The sequence below is a fragment of the Caenorhabditis briggsae genome (assembly GCF_000004555.2).
Source record: "Caenorhabditis briggsae complete genome, chrX, whole genome shotgun sequence".
NCBI classification, from domain to species: Eukaryota; Metazoa; Nematoda; class Chromadorea; order Rhabditida; family Rhabditidae; genus Caenorhabditis; species Caenorhabditis briggsae.
This window is the reverse complement of record NC_013491.2, coordinates 17,093,498-17,112,441: the sequence shown is the minus strand read 5'-3', so window position 1 is coordinate 17,112,441 and position 18,944 is coordinate 17,093,498. Positions and strand designations below refer to the sequence as shown.

At 35.9% G+C, this 18,944-nt stretch overlaps 6 protein-coding genes and 1 non-coding gene across 7 annotated transcripts; 5 read left to right on the top strand and 2 right to left on the bottom strand.

Annotated features, from left to right (window-relative positions):
- Window positions 1–4: 4 nt before the first annotated feature.
- Window positions 5–3,601, top strand: CBG05275 (the record flags this gene model as incomplete). Its single annotated transcript, XM_002645531.2, has 1 exon — window positions 5–3,601. The coding sequence occupies one exon, from the start codon at window positions 5–7 to the stop codon at window positions 3,599–3,601; it is 3,597 nt and encodes a 1,198-aa protein (XP_002645577.2).
- Window positions 3,602–6,645: 3,044 nt separating this feature from the next.
- CBG28014 lies at window positions 6,646–6,859 on the top strand (the record flags this gene model as incomplete). The annotated part of the gene is given in 2 exon segments (XM_045240394.1): window positions 6,646–6,753; window positions 6,773–6,859. The coding sequence occupies 2 exon segments, from the start codon at window positions 6,646–6,648 to the stop codon at window positions 6,857–6,859; spliced, it is 195 nt and encodes a 64-aa protein (XP_045098409.1).
- A 233-nt stretch (window positions 6,860–7,092) lies between these two features.
- Window positions 7,093–7,663, top strand: CBG05273 (the record flags this gene model as incomplete). The annotated part of the gene is made up of 3 exons (XM_045240392.1): window positions 7,093–7,186; window positions 7,234–7,391; window positions 7,544–7,663. The coding sequence occupies 3 exons, from the start codon at window positions 7,093–7,095 to the stop codon at window positions 7,661–7,663; spliced, it is 372 nt and encodes a 123-aa protein (XP_045092894.1).
- Window positions 7,664–8,275: 612 nt separating this feature from the next.
- On the top strand, window positions 8,276–10,273 carry Cbr-cyp-14A1 (the record flags this gene model as incomplete). The annotated part of the gene is made up of 7 exons (XM_002645529.1): window positions 8,276–8,398; window positions 8,451–8,586; window positions 8,636–9,102; window positions 9,378–9,502; window positions 9,550–9,809; window positions 9,864–10,021; window positions 10,067–10,273. The coding sequence occupies 7 exons, from the start codon at window positions 8,276–8,278 to the stop codon at window positions 10,271–10,273; spliced, it is 1,476 nt and encodes a 491-aa protein (XP_002645575.1).
- A 244-nt stretch (window positions 10,274–10,517) lies between these two features.
- CBG28567 lies at window positions 10,518–10,601 on the top strand. The gene is given in 2 exon segments: window positions 10,518–10,555; window positions 10,565–10,601. It is a non-coding gene (tRNA).
- Window positions 10,602–10,942: 341 nt separating this feature from the next.
- On the bottom strand, window positions 10,943–13,316 carry CBG05271 (the record flags this gene model as incomplete). Its single annotated transcript, XM_002645528.1, has 3 exons — window positions 10,943–11,206; window positions 12,182–12,634; window positions 12,999–13,316. 3 exons carry the CDS (start codon window positions 13,314–13,316, stop codon window positions 10,943–10,945), a joined length of 1,035 nt encoding a protein of 344 aa, XP_002645574.1.
- A 1,117-nt stretch (window positions 13,317–14,433) lies between these two features.
- On the bottom strand, window positions 14,434–18,083 carry Cbr-nhr-32 (the record flags this gene model as incomplete). The annotated part of the gene is made up of 10 exons (XM_045240391.1): window positions 14,434–14,535; window positions 15,164–15,271; window positions 15,317–15,476; window positions 15,528–15,619; window positions 15,929–16,012; window positions 16,062–16,328; window positions 16,404–16,478; window positions 16,528–16,679; window positions 17,750–17,896; window positions 18,032–18,083. 10 exons carry the CDS (start codon window positions 18,081–18,083, stop codon window positions 14,434–14,436), a joined length of 1,239 nt encoding a protein of 412 aa, XP_045092893.1.
- Between the last annotated feature and the right edge of the window lie 861 nt (window positions 18,084–18,944).

Sequence of the window (18,944 nt, the reverse complement as noted above, 5' to 3'; positions counted from 1 at the left end):
ATAAATGGAAGTAGAAGATTACAGTAAACTAACCAGGGATCAACTACGAGCTGTTCTAGGCTCTAAGAAAACAATGAACAAGGCGAACATTAGAGCTATGAAAAAAGAAGATATCTTAAAAGAACTCGAGAGATTATCTGACCAACAAAATCAAGAAAACCAAGATGCTATCAATAGGGAATCGAATTATCAATTGAGAAAGTTGTTTCCTTTTGATAAAACTGTTTTTAGTGAATACAAAGAAGTTGGCGATGTTTTGAGGGATACTATCCACACAGGAAACTCTAATAATATTCAATCGTTCCTAAATAAAAAGGAAAGTGACGTCTTTAAAGACATTTATAAGGATAGTAGTGTAAAAATATATTTCTCTTTATCATGTGAAATGAAAAAAGAAGGAACAGAGGAAGCTCGTTTAGATCATTTGACTACGACTAGTAAGGCATTACATAAAGGAGAGAACAGGAAATCGTTTTACGAAACAGTGAAATTAGATTTGATAAATAGACTTCAACAACATCAAGGTAGAGGATCTGGATTCAGACTAAATAGAATCATAGGGTTAAGAATGTATCAGACAAGAATCAGATCATTATCAGGATCAAAGTATATAGAACTACCTGATTGGATCAAAAATAAAAAAGCAGTAATCAATATAAAAAATAAAGATGATAAGTGTTTCATGTGGTGTATCTTAGCACACTTGTTTCCAGTAGAACGGGACCCTAACAGAGTTAGTAAATATAACGATTATGTTTCTAAGGTCAACTTTGATGGGTTTGATTTTCCTTTCCAGGTTAAAGATGTGGATAAATTCGAGAAAAGAAATAACTTGGCTATCAATATTCTGGTTCATAATGTTGAAGACGATGAAAAAATAAATTCATACAAAGTTTCTAAGAAGGTTAATGTAGACGTAGATAGAGTAGTTAATCTTTTGTTAGTCACCGACAATTCTGGAGAAGGACACTATTGTTTAATTAAGAATATAGATAGATTAATGAATAACAAAAATGGCACAAGAAATAAATTTTGCATCAGATGTCATAATAACTTTTACAGTGAAGAAAAATACGAAAACCATTTGAGCGACTGTATGAATAATTCTCCACTCCAAATGATCAAACCTTCGAAAGATTATATTGAGTTCGATGGAATTCAGAAAACTCAAAAACAGAGATATGTTTGTTATGCTGATTTTGAATCTGTTATTTATAAAATTGATAATGTGAGCCGTTCACCCAGCGAGTCATGGAACGAAAATTTTGGCAAACATGTGGCTTCTGCCTTCTGTGTAGTCGTTGTCGATTCCTTCACTAATACTATCTATGACATGAAAAGCTATATTGGCTACGACACAATTTTAAAGTTTAATGAATATATTCTAGAAGTATGTGAAAAACTCTTAAGCATCGCTGACAGGAGAATGCAAAAATTGACCTTTGAAGAAGTTGAGTCTTTCCATAGTTGTGAATCATGCCCCGCCTGTGGAAATAAGTTTTGCGGGGATAAAGTTAGAGATCACGATCATTGGACTGGATTATACAGAGGACCTCTTTGCAATGCATGTAACTTGTTGAAACGTAGAAATAATTTTATACCAGTATTCTTCCATAATCTAAAAGGATACGATTCTCATCTGATTATCAGTGATGACAAGTCGAGTGAATTATTAAAGGAACGAGGTGTAGAAATTAAAAGCATCTCGGCTAACATTGAAAAGTTTATAAGTTTTAGCTATCATTTTCATGATAAAGATCGTAAAAAATATGAAATAAGATTCCTAGATAGTTTGGGATTCATGCCTTCCAGTTTGGACTATCTCAGTGGTAATTTAGAGGATGATGAATGCATTATCACAAAAAAGTATTACAATAACGAACATTTGTTCCATCTAATGAGGCGAAAAGGTGTCTACCCATATGATTTTATGGATTCCTTTAAAAAATATTCCAACACGGAACTTCCTCCGATTGAAGACTTCTATAACAGTTTATCCGGAGAAACAATCAGCAATGAGAGTTACGAATACGCTCAGCAAGTGTGGAAGGATATGAGTTGTCAAACTTTAGAAGACTACACTAGAACTTATATGATTAACGATGTGTTACTATTAGCAGATGTTTTTGAAACTTTTAGAAATGTGTCTCTCAAAGAATATAAGCTAGATCCGTGTTGGTACTATACATCTCCAGGATTAGCTTGGGATGCAATGCTATACAAGACTGGTGTTAAGTTACAGACTATCAAGGATGTTGAAATGTATAACTTAATTGAGAAAGGTATTCGAGGGGGAATGTGCAATGCTATGCTCAGATATTCTAAGGCAAATAACAAATACATGCCAAATTATAATCCCGAAGAGGAATCAAAATACTTACTCTATTTAGATGCAAATAACTTATATGGATGGGCGATGAGTCAAAAATTGCCTTATGATGAATTTGAATTTATAAATGCTGCAGATTTCTGTATGGAAATGATAGAAAATCTTAATTCTCAAGGAAAGGGATGTATACTTGAAGTTGATTTAGATTATCCCGATAGTCTACATGACAAACACAACGATTTACCATTTTGTTCAGAGAATAAACGAGTTGGAACTACCAATAAATTAATCAATGATTTTAGTCCAAAGAGAAATTATGTGATTCATTATAAAAACCTTTTGCAAGCTATTCAGCAGGGTTTGGTGTTAAAGAAAATTCATCGTGTAGTTACTTTCAAAGAAAGCAATTGGCTTGCCTCTTATATAGAACTAAATACCAACTTGAGAAAGAAAGCAAAGAACGAATTTGAGAAAGACTTTTTCAAGCTAATGAACAATTCTGTATTTGGTAAAACTATGGAGAACGTTAGACATAGAGTGGATGTTAAAGTAGTGACAGATATGGATAAAGTTATGAAACTGGCTGGTAGCAATAATTTCAAACAGAGACATATTGTGAACAACAATTTGATTTTAGTGGAAATGACTCAGAAAAGTATTAAATTAGACAAGCCTATTTATGTTGGGATGTCTATTCTTGATTTAAGTAAGTATCTCATGTACGAGTTTCACTACGATGTTATGCTTCCAAAATATTCTTCGAATTTGAGATTGTGTTATCAAGATACTGATTCTTATATCTATGAAATTAAAACTGATGATGTTTATGAAGATATGCAGTCTATGAAAGAGCATTTTGATTTCTCGGATTATCCTACAGACAATAAGCTGTATAGTATTGAGAACAAAAAAGTAATTGGTAAGTTCAAAGATGAGTTGAATGGCAAAATAATGACTGAGATCGTTGCCTTCAGACCTAAGCAATATGCTTTCAAAATTGATGATGGATCAGAACAAAAGAAGAATAAAGGAATAAAAAAGTCTGTAGTCAAAAAGGAAATGACTTTCAATGATTATAAAAATTGTTTAGAAAATAGAACGATTGAAAGAAAACAGCAAACGCTTATTTCCTCCAGCAAACATGAAATTAGTAGTGTAAGACAAAATAAAGTTGTCTTAAATAATATAATTGGTAAGGATAAGGAGACTAAAAGATATTTTGTAGATAACATAAACTCCCTAGCTTTTGGACACTATCGAATCAAAAATTAGTTGTGAATCCTACTCAATATTTCACTTATCGATTCAACTGAAGAACGATCATCTGTTTCCGATTCGTATTCTGATGGAGAATCAGCATATATTTTTTCTTCACTTGAAGTTGAAGCTTCTTCTTCTGGAATCGAAAACTTCACATTAGGTCTTATGAAATTCATCCGACTATCAAATGGTTTTTCGCGTTCTACTAATGTCTTCCGTTCTATTGGAATCGAAGATTTATCATCAGGTCTTTGAAGAAGATCTTTTAGTTTTATTTTAAGATTAAGTGATTTGAAGCCTGCTAGAAATACTTTCCATTTTGCAAATTCCTCTTCACTAAACCCAGTAGTGTCGATGGCCTCAGGATTATAGAAAAAGTTAGCAGCCACTTCCTTATCAATTCCCGATGTATTGTTTAAAATAATATCAGAATTATAATTCAATTTTACATCAGATTTTCTTAGATAAGAAATCTGTTCATTTTTACTACCATGTGCTGTTGTATCATATATTAACACACATTTATCGAAATTATTATTATCGGCATACTTGGATACAAATGGATCTATGTTTTTATCTACCTCAGATAAGAAAATCCAAACTCTACACGATCCTCTAGTATCAGCATCAAGATATGTTGTTCTATGAACCAAAAACATATTCCACATATTAAAATGTCTACTGATATCCCCAAATCCTTTCATCTTATTTTTTAAGAATTTAGAAACATCATCATATAAAATTAATACTTTAGGAAGGGGTTTGCCGTCTAGCTTACTTTTTTTTACGTTTTCTTCGCCCCATGTTTTGAAATTGTTTATCATCTCATCCACTGGATATTTATCATCAATTACTATGCGATGGTTTTTGAAAACTATATTACATGAATCATTTTCTGTTGTTTCCGTTTTTGTAGCACAGATTAAAAAGATATAGTCAAAGCCCCTTCCAGCTAAAAATTCTTGATAAATAACATGTCTAACAAAGGATGATTTACCACTTCCTGTGTTTCCTAAGACAATTATATTGCGCGGAGATTCAAATAACTGAGATTGATTGAAGTTCATTTATTACATAATTTTTTCAACATAATAAACTATTTTGAAAACTTTTAAATCAAATTTATTATGACATTTTTGAAATCATATTTTTCCAACAGTTTCAATAAAAGTAGGCAATAATAGCCACAATGATGAGTATCAAAGTTTTGAATTTGAAAGGTGGAAAGTGTAATTTGGGAATCTTGGTTGTTTTGTTTCAAATATCTGACTAATTCGTCGGGAGGGTCCAGACCAAAAGAGTCGAAATAATATAGATTGTGCATATCCTTCTTATAACAAACCCAATGAGTTCCCTTGCCTTCCTTATTATCAAGATTTACGATGGCAACTTCATTTTTTTGCGGTTCATCAGGAAGACTATCGCGCATATATACCCCTCTAAAATTTTTAATATGTAAATCCTTTGTTAATTTTAAGATATCTACATCTGTTAATGGTCTCAATTTTTTCCTGAACTCTGAGAGCATTTACATTGAGCAGTTATTGTGTCTTGTGAACTCTGCCCATTTTGTAGTTTGTGCTCTTGGAAACAGTGATAACGAGGCATGTCTAGGCACCACAAAAAAATTTTCATAATAGACTTTTCACAGTTTTTATTGTTGGATTGTCTTCTCCCATCTTATAGAAGTCTGTTCCCAAAATTTCAGCGAAAAATCTTTATTCAATCCCGAGTTACAGACCCTTTTGTACCAGACCTCCATGTACTGACTTTCTCCCCTTTTTTTGCGGTGCCTAGGCATGTCTTATATTGAATATGGTGTGCATACTGATAAGGGCGTGTGGCTCAGGTGGTAAGAGAATTTGCCATGACCCTGTTCCACTCGAGTTCGGTTCTCGTTTTTGACAACTTCTTGTGTTCGAGGCAGTCCGCTGCCCTGCTTCACACTTCCGTGATAGCGGGCGGATCCCTCCAAAGGCAATTCACTGCCCAGCTCCACATTTCCGTGGTAGCGGGTGAATCCCTTTAACACCAATAAGGCAGTTCATTGCTCAGCTCCACATTTCCGTGGTAGCAGGTGAACCCCTTTACGTCACTAACTATGAACCGAACAAGATTTGGACACGCCCCCTAACTTCTCTTGTTTAAAAATCTTATTCAAAAAAACTTCTCTAAAAATAAAAAAAAAAAGCCTGCTCAAAAAAAAAAATGCAACTTCTCAGGAACTCTTCCTCTACTCATTGAACGTAAGTTAAGCTGCTCGCGTGCAGACGCCATGTTTGGGGTTCATGGCTAAGGTGTTGTCAAATTCACTCTCTAGTGAAGCGGCTGGCAACACTGAACGTCCCCCAGTTCTGAATAATCGCACAAAGTTAAGATTGTAGGCATGCATACAGTCGCCATGTTTGGGGTTCATGGCTAAGTATCAAGATACTGAACGTCCCCCAGGTGCTAGATATCCACTCAAAGTTAAGCTGCATAAGTGTAGATGCCATGTTTGGGGTTCATGGCTAAGTATCAAGATACTGAACGTCCCCATGTTCTGGATAATCGCCCAAAGTTAAGACAAACTGGGTAAGTGATAAACTCGTGGTAGAGATCCTTAAGGTGTTAAGAATCCGTAGTGGAGAGACTTGAGGTATACTGGAGGATATAACCGTGGTGGAGAGGTGGCAATAGGCTGACGGAGAGCCGACGATAATCTGACAGAGCGTTAAAGGAGCGCTGACCATCTGATGGAGGGCCCGAGGAATTTTCGGGAAAATAGGGGGTGATTTTAAAAGGTCGTTTTTGATTGATTAATTAGGTTATCCTTGGAGATTGATATGAAATTTTGACAAAAGTGGTAATTATTAGAGGCGGGCCCAAAACTGCGCTAGAGCGTGACTTTTTATACTACTAAGGTAGACATGTTCTGGCCAATTCAACTTTGTGTTGGAAATCAATGAGAGTTTGTTCGGATACCATCACAAATATGTGATGCTGATCGGTTCAAAACATTTGTCCAGGATTTAGACCGGCATTTGAGGTTGATTCAAGCTCGACTTCCGTTGCTTATGGGTGCATTCCCTTGGCTGAGACAAGTGCCAATCATCGGGGAACTTGGATATCATAAAATTGAGAGGAACGTTAAACAAGTAAGTTATTTTAATACGTTTGTTAATGTCTATGGTTCGTTTTCAGTATCATAAATTTATCGAAGAAGAAGTTACCAGTCAAATGAAAGAGTATGATGGGGAGAGTGAACCGGATAATTTTGTTCATGCCTAACAACATATAAAACAAACAGGAAACCCTGGATAGAATCGGTTCAAAAATAATAGAAATATTATCGTTCTCATGTTTCTCTATGCCGAATCTTTGTGCTTCTGTTCTAGATTTCTGGTTGGCTGGCATGGAAACCACTTCCAACTCTCTCCGTTGGCATCTCGCTTACATGATGAAGTATCCTGAAATTCAAGACAATGTCGGAACATGTTGTTGGAACATCTCGTTTGCCATAAATGTCCGATAAACCAAATATGCCTTACACCCAATCAGTTATTCATGAAGTTCAAAGACAGTCTGATATGATCCCACTTTTGGGAACTCACAAAAGTAACTTTTCAATTATGAAAATATCGAAAACAAGAAACGATTTATAGATAACCAAGATATCACTGTGAAAGGAGTGAACTTGTCATCAGGAACAGTAGTTTATGGTCAGATCTGGTCAATTATGAATGATGATTCGGTATTCGAAGAGAATCACAAATTCAATCCAAGTCGGTATTTGCAAGCTGACGGAAAAATGTTAAACAAGGTAAGAAGAGCTTGTTTGCGAATTTGAATAATCAATACTTGTTTAAGGCACTGCTAGAAAGGACAATTCCATTCAGTATAGGAAAAAGGAACTGTGTCGGGGAAGGATTGGCCCGTATGGAGTTGTTTTTGATTTTCAGCGCTGTGATCCAGACTTACGCGTTTATCCCAAACTCGAACATTGATTTGTCACCAGATTGGGGAGCTGTGCTCACTTCCAAACCTTATACGTATCAACTGATTCCTCAAACTTTATATTATTTCGTGAAGTGAATTATTCTTATCTTTGGAATTACATTGTAATTTCTTTCCTTTGTTACAATCATAAGATGATTTTTGTTGTTGTATCTCTACTAATCTAATACTTATACTATTATTTGTAAGTATATAAATCTTGTTTTCAACCGACTTACTTCCCTGTACACTAATTGATCGTGAGTGTGTATCGAAAGAACACAACTCAAAGATTGAGAGAACGTCAAATGATAAAAGTTATCAAACACCTCATTGTAAAAATATGCAAACTGGGCATACCATTTTGTGTTAATTTGTGTCGTCTTAATATTTCAAACGAACTTTGATTTTTTAAATCAACTCGGCAATTTCATACCGAACAGAATGTTAAACTAAATAGTTTGCTCCTATTGTACGAAACAATTTGTACCACCCACACGACCACTCTTATTTTTGAGCAATAAACAACTTTCCCATTGTTCCCGACAGTCTAGTTCAAACAGTCACTCAATTCACAAACCACATTGTGTCCAAAAAATAGGCTGGTCGAGGTCAAACGCATTTGTCAACAATGACGCAATTTTTATCAAATTTAAAGACCCTTTATAAACCCTGACCAAAGTTTCTGGGTGGATTCAGTTCGAAATTCTGATGTCTGTCTTTATATTAGCAGTGCTTGTCTTTTTAGTATTGTATGTTGTTCACTTTTACTGGAAAGTTAGTAAATACCCAAAAGGACCATTTCCACTCCCATTAATTGGAAATATTCATCAGGTATCGTGTTAATTGAGGTATTGTTTTAATGAACGAAAAAATTTGGTTTCAGTTCCCACCTGATCATGTCCAACTCTATTTTGACGAAATGTCAAAAATCTACGGACCATGTTTCACAGTTTGGATACCATACCCTGCAATTGTTCTCAATGACTATGAACATGTGAAAGAAGCATTTGTTACTCAAGGTAAGGACCGAATTCTCATAATCTTTTAAAAAACTAAATTCTGTTCTAGGCGACACCTTCACTTATCGTGCTCATCGCTCTCCTGAAACCCTACTTCCTGTACACGACCACACTGGAATCCTGGCATCTGATGGAGATCATTGGAGACTTCAACGCAGAACATCTCTCAAAATTCTCAGAGACTTCGGACTCGGGAGAAATTTGATGGAAGAACAGGTGGTACGATCGGTTCAGGAAATGATGGTTCAAATTGAAAACATCACTGATAAGAATAAAGTAGACATGTTCTGGCCGATTCAACTTTGCGTTGGAAATGTGATCAATGAAACATTGTTCGGTTTTCATTACAAATATGAAGACTCTGAAAAGTTCAAGACATTTGTGAGAATTGTGGATAAACATTTGAGACATCTTCAAGGAACGATGCCTCTTCTTGTTTCTGCTTTTCCCTGGCTTCGACATTTGCCAATTATAGGAGACATTGGATATCATAACATTAAAAATAACATTTCCTCGGTAATCAAAAACTTAGAATTTCATAAAACATGTAGTAGAAGGATCTCCTAACTTCCAACTTTGAGTCAAATTTTCTCGGTTTCTGTGAAAGCCAGAAAAAATTATCAACTGACAAATTGTTTATCATAATATGAGAAGTGTTATGTTAGTTGGCACATTCTTGATATCTTGCTTAGAAATTGAGATTGAGAAAATTGAGCTCAAACTTGACTGTTAGGGGTCATTCTACATTTGATAAATTTCATGGTGTCTGTATGGTTATTATGAAATTTCAGTATCAAACTTTCATTGAAGAAGAGGTCACAACCCAAGTCAAACAATATGACGGTGTAAGCGAGCCGGAAAACTTTGTCCATGCTTACATGCAGCAAATGAAACAAACAGGAAATCCTGGATTAGAGTGAGTCTATTTTCCCGTTTCCAGTTGCCAAGTCGAGCTATTTTCAGTATCAAAAACCTCTGCGCTTCTGTTCTCGACTTCTGGTTGGCTGGTATGGAAACAACTTCTAATTCTCTCCGATGGCATCTTGCCTATATGATGAAGTACCCTGAAATCCAAGACAAAGTCCGTAAAGAGATCTTCGAAGTTGTTGGAACATCTCGTTTGCCATCAATGTCTGATAAACCTAATATGCCATACACCCAAGCAGTTATTCATGAAGTTCAAAGATGTTCAAACATGCTTCCATTTTTGGGGTCTCATCAGTGTAAGGGGTTCCCAATGTCAACTACATAGAAATCTAAATTTTCCCATTTTCCAGGTGTAGAAGAGACATCAATCAAAGGGAAGCATGTGCCAGCTGGAACATTAGTCTTCGCTCAAATCTGGTCGGTGATGAAAAATGACCCGGTTTTCAAAGATGCCAGTGAATTCAATCCGGATAGATATTTGCAGTCTGACGGGAAAACATTTGATAAGGTAAGTTTTTTTGATACTATGAACTTTGGAAAATGTTTTTTCCAGGCGGTGCTAGAGAAAACAATTCCATTCAGTATAGGAAAAAGGAACTGTGTTGGAGAAGGATTGGCCCGTATGGAGTTGTTCTTGATTTTCAGCGCTTTGATTCAGAAATACGAGTTTGTCCCAACTTCCAATATTGATCTGTCACCGGATTGGGGAGTTGTGATGACCTCAAAACCATATACTTGTCAGTTGTTACCACAGTATTAAGAAACTGATTATGAACAAGTTTTCCGTATTCAAATTCTTGATGAATGTAAACTTTCCTTTTTTTTACTTCTTTTTTGCTCTCTTCACACACTCAAAAAAAGAAATTCCATGAAAACCGGAGAGGGAAAAGAAACACGCGCGCACATTGCCTCCGGCAGACGACTTGCCTCTCCTCCGTCTCTCATGTGAAAAAATACCGCTGGCGCCACACACATATTTCTCCAATGTTATATGTGAAAGCGTGCCGTCGATAGCTCAGTTGGTAGAGCGGAGGACTGTAGAGTCAGTGGGTATCCTTAGGTCGCTGGTTCGAATCCGGCTCGACGGATTTCTTTTTGTTTTTTTTTTTGAGAGATTTATTAGTGCTCATTATGTTCCCTAAATGTATCAATGGACGGTAGAAAACCAACAAGAAAAAAACCAAAGAAAAGATTTTTGGAATAGCAAAAATCCAAAATTCTTGAGAACAAGTGTATTTTAAATTTATTGGAAACCAAAAAAAACCTATCAAAAGCACTTTGTGGAAATAGAAGTTTTGGAGCAAAGGGAGACCCGTGAAAACCAACGAGATTAGCATTTCACATCAACTGAATGGATGAGAGAGCAAGAATATGACAAGAAACCACAGGGACTGGCTATTTCAAAAGTGAAAGTACTGTAGTAGGTTATTCAAAAACGATAACGCAACAATCCAGCAATAATCACGCAGGCAAATGAATAATTGATGTTGTTGCTTGCATCGGCATTTTCGTCGTCAGCATATTCTTGATTATCGTATTCTTCCTCTTCAATAACTGATTTTTTGGAATGTTTATGACGTGGCTGGGATTTTTCGTCGTGGTGACGTCTTCCCTTTTTGCTTTTTGGAATGTCGGAATTCTCAGCATCAAACGACTCTTCCTGTTTATGAGCACGGTGGAGTTTGTGATGTCTCTGGAAAATACATTTTAAAAATTTAAGAATGATTCCTTAAAATTAAAAACGTATTTTTCTTACTTGTTTTTTGGCAATTTTGACAATTTTCTGAAGTCTGGACCTCGGCCGATCGCTTCGAAAATTTTGAAGGGCTTGAAACAGACCTAGACTAAAAACTTTGCATTTACATAACTTTTAAAACATTTTTTAGTGTTTCAGCTAGTGGCCGATTTCTGAAGACACCTGTTTTTTTTTCATTTCCAGTACAAAACGTGAAATGAAGGGTTGTATTTCATAAACCAGTCAATAGCTCGAAAACTAGGAATTTTCAAAAAATTCTGTAAATGTAAACATTTCGATCTAGGTCTGTTTTACACCTTCCGAAATTTTCAAAGTAGTCCGAAATTTTACAGCCGAGCTTCAGACTTCTGAGAACGGTCAAAATGACCATACTCGCAAAAGTCGTTAAAGGCCCGGCCCGGCCCAGAAGGCCCGGACAAGAAATTTTTTGATCGAAATTTCTCAAAAAAAAATTTTTTTTGATAATTTTTTGCGAATTTTTTAACAAAAAAACCAGTTTTCGAGAGAAAACTGCTATTTTGCTTCAAAATACAACTTTTTCTTCGATATCAACTTTGGAAAAATTCACGAAAAAAAATTTTTTTTCAAAAATTTGCTTAAACATTTTCAAATTCAATATTTACAATTTAGCTTAAAATTAGATGATAAAAACAACTTTTTCCCAAAAAAACACACGGCAAAAAGCCCAAAAATCGAAGCTGGTGCCAACTGGCCGGGCCTTCCGGGTCAGGCCGGGCCTTGACCAATTTTTGGAAGGCCCGGCCCGGCCCGGCCCGTTGCAAGTATAAAAATGACCGAATCCCCTAATAATTCCGAAAAATGTTAGAACGTTATGGATTGACTTACAACTAGAATTTTCATACGAAAGTGGAAGACAGTTGGGGAGATTATGAAACTTAAAGCTTTACCCACCTGATGATGCTCCTCATTGTCGTCTTCTTCAACGTCTTCATCCTCATTGCGACGAGTGTGTCTGACACGAATATGTCTGGAAGAACGAGCAATCTTTTCCAGTTCAACATCATCTTTGCTCTTTGAAGAAGACTTGGGAAGATTATTGATAGCATCGGACATGGTGTTTTTGTCGTCTGAGCTAAGCACATCTTCCATGGAACGATGATGGATTTTGGATGAAATTTGATAAGCCACAGGAAGAACGTCGTTGTCTTCCAAATCCTCATCGCTATCCTCGAAGCGATCTAGGTTGAACAGTTGTTCACCGTCGTAAATGACAAGGGTCTCATCAAATGTTCCTTTGGAGACGAAGAAAATCTGCTCGTTTTGGAATTGTTTTGGAAGCTCGGACACGTTGAAGATGCATCGGAAATAGTTTTCGCCAAGGAGCTCAACAACGCCAGTCAGATTCTGAAAAAAAAAAGAAAAATTGAGATTTCGGAAAGATTTCAGATATTTTTCCCTCTCCGAAATTTAATTTTTTTATCATTCCTTTTGACGATTTTTGTTTATTGCGGCACTGTCAGGTTTAACATCATTTATTTGGATTACTATGCAAAATATCAAAAATATGTCAACTGACAGAAGACTTATTATATAATTATAAAGAATTTATCAGTTGACAACCTTTTTATATCTTTCACAGGAACCTAGAACAATTTACTTGAAAATGGAAGTTCTATCACAGGTTTTACGGTAACCACACCTGTGATGAATCAAACATTTTTATATGTAAGACATATCTTACAATTTTCAAATCACTACCCTAACTAACCTGATCAGTTACCAAAACAATTCCTCCAAGCTCAGCGAGCGCACGAAGACGTTGTCCTTGGTGAGGCAGACAAATGAAGTACTCGATGATCTCGTCCGGGTGAGTTTGAGTAGCAAACGCGGCGTATCCGTACGAATCAGTGAAGTTTCGAAGATACAGGTGCAAGTTTCCAGCGGTGTCAAAGTGAAAGAGCGAGTTGCATTGAGTTTCCGGATCACAATCGTACGGTTCTCCAAAGCATGTGTCTTCCTCGGAACAGTCGATTAACGCGGTGGTGGTAACGAATAATGTGAAAATGGCAAGATGATGAAGCAACATCTTCTGGAAATAAACTTTGTTTCGGGAGCAAAAACATCCAAAAATTTGAAAAAAAAATTATCGAATTTACGAAAAACAGTTCCAAAAACAGTTTCATACATGCCAACGCACAAGAACGTGAGAAAACAAATGAAAAAAAATCAGAAAAAAAACTGACAGAGAGGAACCGACCTTCATTATCGAATACAATAAGAATAGTGAGGGAGAAATGGCAGTGTTCCAATGGTGGGCCCTTTTATGCCCGCCACCAAATAGATCAAAAAATACAAAAGACGAGAGACAACACGAGGCGAAGAGACGCAACCACAATACCAGTAGAGACCTCTCTGTTGGTGCAGTGGGCACGGCACCTGCCTTGTTAGTTCGTTTCTGGCAAATGAAAAATTAGGAAACTAGAATCTTATCAAGAGTGGAAAAGGGGTTTCGAAAAGCAAACTTACCCTTTTTATCACCGGGTTTTCAAGGTGGTAACACTAATTTTTCGTGCTAATCAAAATTTATTATATGTCTGGTCGAATGCAAAAATCAAACAAAGTTAAGACTTCGAAAATCACTTTTACCCTATTTAAACATAAAAAAATTAATTACGATTTTAAGATAGCTAAGAACTTGAAAATTGAACTAAAAAACCAGAAAAGTATTTTAACTCGATAAAAAAATTGAAAGTGGTAAATTGAGTTTTTTTTCTGAATCAGAAGACAGTTGGTGTTATCAATCTCTCTGTTTTTAAGAGCCGTCTTTCACATTTTTCAGTAGGAACAAAATTGATTGACATCTGTTTTCCTCCTATCTTGTAACCTAAAAGTGCACAAAAAATTCAGAAAGTTTGTTTCTTTATAAGTGAAGTTGAGAAAAATGTACATGTTCAAACGGGTATATGGCCGGGAGTTTGTGTTTTGACTGGAATAGGGTGATAACATGAAAGTACAACAGAGCAAAAACAATACACCAATGGTACAATTCTGATAAAAAGTTTTGATTTGTTAGAACCTTACAACTGGAAAATTTGAGCATTTTTGGAGGTTTTCAAGGACATTTGGCTATAAAAAAAGGCATCGTAAAAGACGAAAAAGTATACATATGAATAATACATTTGAATAATTAGTGACGTGGCATGTCACACTCCATTTAGGACATCCTCCATGAAACTGTTCCAATCGCTCATTTTGCCAAACGATGGAATCAGCCTCACGATTTCATACATAGTCTTGTGGTGAGCCTGAAAGAAGGAAGGAATAAGAATGAGTTAGAAAAAAAGAAGAGATTCAAGAAATCTAATGGGTTTTGGAAGTATAAAAATGCAAAATAGGTCTCTGATCCCAAGTGTACTTCAAAAAAGGATACATTTCGTTTTCAGGGTACATTGCTTCCAAGGAACTTTGTAGTACATGTGGAATGACAGAAATTTTTTTACAGACTATTTTTTTCTAGCTCCAAATAATAGGGTTATAGAAAACCAAAAACTTTTACACCAATCAAAATAGATATCATAGAATTCGATGAATACTACAAAACGATACTATTTTAAAAAAATTGTATCTTGTCTATGAACAAAGTTACAAGCTATGAAGTGACCGGGTCTGTTTATTAAACTTGTTCCGTCTGTAACTTTGTTAATAGGCAAGATACAGTTTCCCAATCAGTATCATTTTGTAGTACTTTTTGAGTTCCGGATGATCCAAAAATACTGATTCTCAAAGAAACTATGGCAGGGCTTGTGAAATCCCGGAAAATATCCGGTTCACAGGTATGATTATTCCTATGTACAGTGGATCATATGGCAGTTTGATTATGCTTTTTTTGCTACTGTCTTTTCAGATTTAATTTTTTTAAAGTAAACAATTCACCGAAAACGCTGGCACCAACAAAAGTAGGAACTGTATCCTAGCCTCAATATCGTCTACACCTTCTGATAACAAATACTGCTGGAGCTCCTTCATTGCCACGTTGCACGCCTGAAATTCAAAATTTCATCTTAACAAAAGCTTCTAACGCCTCGCTTCTGCCGACAGAGCTTTTGCCATTTCCGAAAGTTGAACATTCCCTGGATTCCAGAACATCACTCTTCGTATCGTCATTATCTCTCCATACATCATGTTTTGTTGACCAATCGGACCGACCAAGTCGTTAATAAGGTTTTGCATCCGCTGACCCCAAATCCTTTAAAATAAAATATTTAGGTTCACAGAAATATCAACGTTTCAAACTCACATATCCTTTATAGAGACTTCATCCACCACATCGCATCCTTTCAAATCTACTGGGGAGCCGGGAACAATGTAGTTATTGTTGACTAGCACTAGCTGAAAAAATATTGCCTGAGGTCAGATTCATGTACTTAAAAAATCAGATCCGAGCCCAGTGGGTCATACTTTCCTCATTTGAAAGTTTTTTTTTTTTTTTTTTTTGAAATTTCAGAGACATTTTCAATTTTTTTTGTGAAAAAGACTCCTTGATGTCACTCCGTTCTTGGCGAGCCAATTATTTGACAAAACATTCTGACTATTTTTTAATTGACTTTGAAAATTTGTTGAAAAGACTGGAAACGTTAACGGAATACTCTGACCATGCCTATTTGCATGTATGCAACTTTTCAATACTGAAAAATGTACCCTGTCTCGATATCCAAGCTCATAAGTGTGGTAAACATTATCCAGAAGCATATATTTCAATGCGAATGCTCTCAGTAGTTTAGTCTGAAAACTATTTCAAGTTTAGATATGATTCCTCATTGTTCCTTCATACCTTATCATTATGATCACATAACATTCGAAACTCTGGTAGTTTTTCCACCCATTCAAACATTAAAACCATTTGTGCTTGGAATATCCTCGAAAAATCTTCAGAGGTAGCTGGCTGTTTTAGTGTCATCTCTTGTTCCGATAGTATTTCTTCTAAAGATCCACATAACATTGCTCTCCTCCTCCGTTTCTGCTCGGCAAAATCGTACACTTGTCTGACTATCACTGAAGCGTCGCTGGGAGGGGATGCAGGAATTGCAGGGATGAAATCCTGAAAATTTTATATAGTGAAGCAACAGAACATGTTAGAGATTATAGGCGACAGAAACAAACGTACAAAACTCACACCCAGATTGATGGCTAAAGGGGTGAACGCGGAACCGGGAGATGTCATATCACTAAGATCGTAGTTTGGTGATGTCTGAAAAATGTATACTGAAAAACTTATCCCTTCTTCTGTCAGAACTTACAGTAGTTCCACCTAACCGCTCATAATCCTGATCGTTCTGATCAAAGGATCCGTTGGATGTGACCACTTCTCGTTTTGGTTGAACCGCTTTTTTGTCCATACCCACAGCGTAACACTTTGCCAAACGACAAGCTCGACAAGCACATCGAGCGTCTGAATAAATCAACCATGATGCATTACTGTATACATTTAGCCTACAACTAGTTTTGTTTATAATTCTGAATGGGAGTTTTATCAGATAGACAAAATGACAGAAAATGGTAGAAGTGATACAAGAAGACAGAATGAAAACAAATTCTGGTTTTTTTTTTCATTTTTTATTTTATTGCAACATATAAAATGATGTTTTCGACTAGTGTATTCGAGTGATAGTTGATCATGTCTCGTCTTTTTGGAAAATTTTGGTTTTCGAACTTTTCATTCGAAAAATCATAAACAAGAAATTCACAGTTTTTCAACGTTTTAGGTCACTAAACTATTCAGGAGATTTAGCATAAAGGGATTTACTATAAAACCTGTGTTAGAAGGGCCCTTCAAAGGTGGTTTGGAGAAATTGAAGTGTTCCTGTAATAGAAAGATCATCTTCAAAATGTTTTTTTTTTTGAAAAAAATTTTTCCGTCCGTTTTCACCAGAAAAGCATTCCGAAAATTTCACAATTTCACAGAAAATTGTTTGAACACTTTATTTAAATTTTCATCAATTTTTAACAAAAAATTGCCGAATTATTCCATGACGACAATTCGTCAAAAATGGATGGAAAAATAGAAGGGCCCTGTAATTGAAGGGTTCCTGTAATAAAATGGCATTTGGAGGTGCCTTGGAACAATGGAACGGTCGGACCTTCTAATACAGATTTTATGACAAAATTTTGAATGTGGTGCCAAAATGTGGGTGTTCCAGTGGAAATAAAGCTATGTTTGAGCCTAACGTTATAAATTGAACAAAAATACAAAAAAAAACTTGGAAAGATTTCAGCGAGAACTCAAATTTTACTGATTTTCGCGTATTTTAGTACATTTCTGATTGGAAATTTTGTAATTTAAAAAAAGTTAAGCATTTTTGTTAAGTTTAAGAACAATAGTTCAAAAATTATATGTAATTCAGGCACACTCCTCGATTCCTTCCCAATGGACACTCGCGTTTTGGTTAGAAAAGATTTCCGAAAATTTCAAGTAGTCTTCTAACGACATTTTGAAGTATTTTGTCAACTATAAAAACTCACTTTTATCAACTGGACATCTTCCACCTCTCCTACACGTAAAACTCATGTTGAAAGTCACCGCTCGTCGAAAAAATGCATTACAACCTCGACAGGACCGTACTCCATAGTGAAACCCGTCGGCTGCATCGCCACACACTACGCATTGTTCTGAAAAATGTTTCTAATTTTTTAAAGGTTTTTTAAGTTGCCCTAAACTAAGATTATCTCTTATTTATTACGGCTCAAAACGAATTTTAATCATTCTTGTCAGAGAATTTTGCAAATAAATGTTTAACCACTAACCTGTATGGCTTAATATTTCAATTTGAGAAGGGTTGGTTTCTGCTGTGAACATGAAGGAGTCTCTGAAAATTGTTTATAATTACATGTTTCTTGACATTTTTGCAAAATAGATAATAATAATTATACGTTGTATGTCTCCCACACTAATCAAGAAGGACATATGGGACCTTATTCCTCATGCTCATTATTTTTATGTTTATTATTCTTTCCGCCGTTATTCTCTCATCATCATCTGGCCCACTAAGCCTTCAATTTCAAACCACGTAAGCGCTTTATTCCTGGGAAAAACGGGAGCAACACAAATTCTTCTGATCAACAACAGTTGGTGGCTGCACAGAAAGGTGCCCCGGCTTTTTCATCAAAGTGTCGAGAAAAATAGTATGTAAGAGCAAGAGCACACTAGAGAACAAGCCGTGCAACCGAATGATGGGAGGGCAGAATAGAAACGAGAGAAAATAGACAGCACGTGCTATTGACAGGACACGCAAACCGGACTGGAAGAGGGCGCAGAGAAAGGGTGAAAAAAAGAATAGTAAAAAAAAGAAGGGCAAGTAGAAAGATAATATGTTGATGAAAAGAGGACGAAGAGCGCATATATGAGGTCAGACCCTTTTCATGGTCCTTCTTCTGTGTGTTGGAAGAGAGCGAGAGCGAAAAAGGGAGAGAGAAAGACACTGTGCAGAGTGTGTATTTGACCTCCATCGGGAGTTTTTAACAATACGGTCTTGGACGTTTCGGTACATATCTCTCTCAGAAAACATCGGAAACGATTTGAAGAAAAAAACCGAAAAATCTAAATATGCAGTAAGACATAAAATGTGAAATTCTCTTTTTTAGATGTTTCTTTTCGAGAAAAAACACAAAACATCAAACATTTTGATGCTACTGGGCTGGCTTATTCTATTTTCGTTTC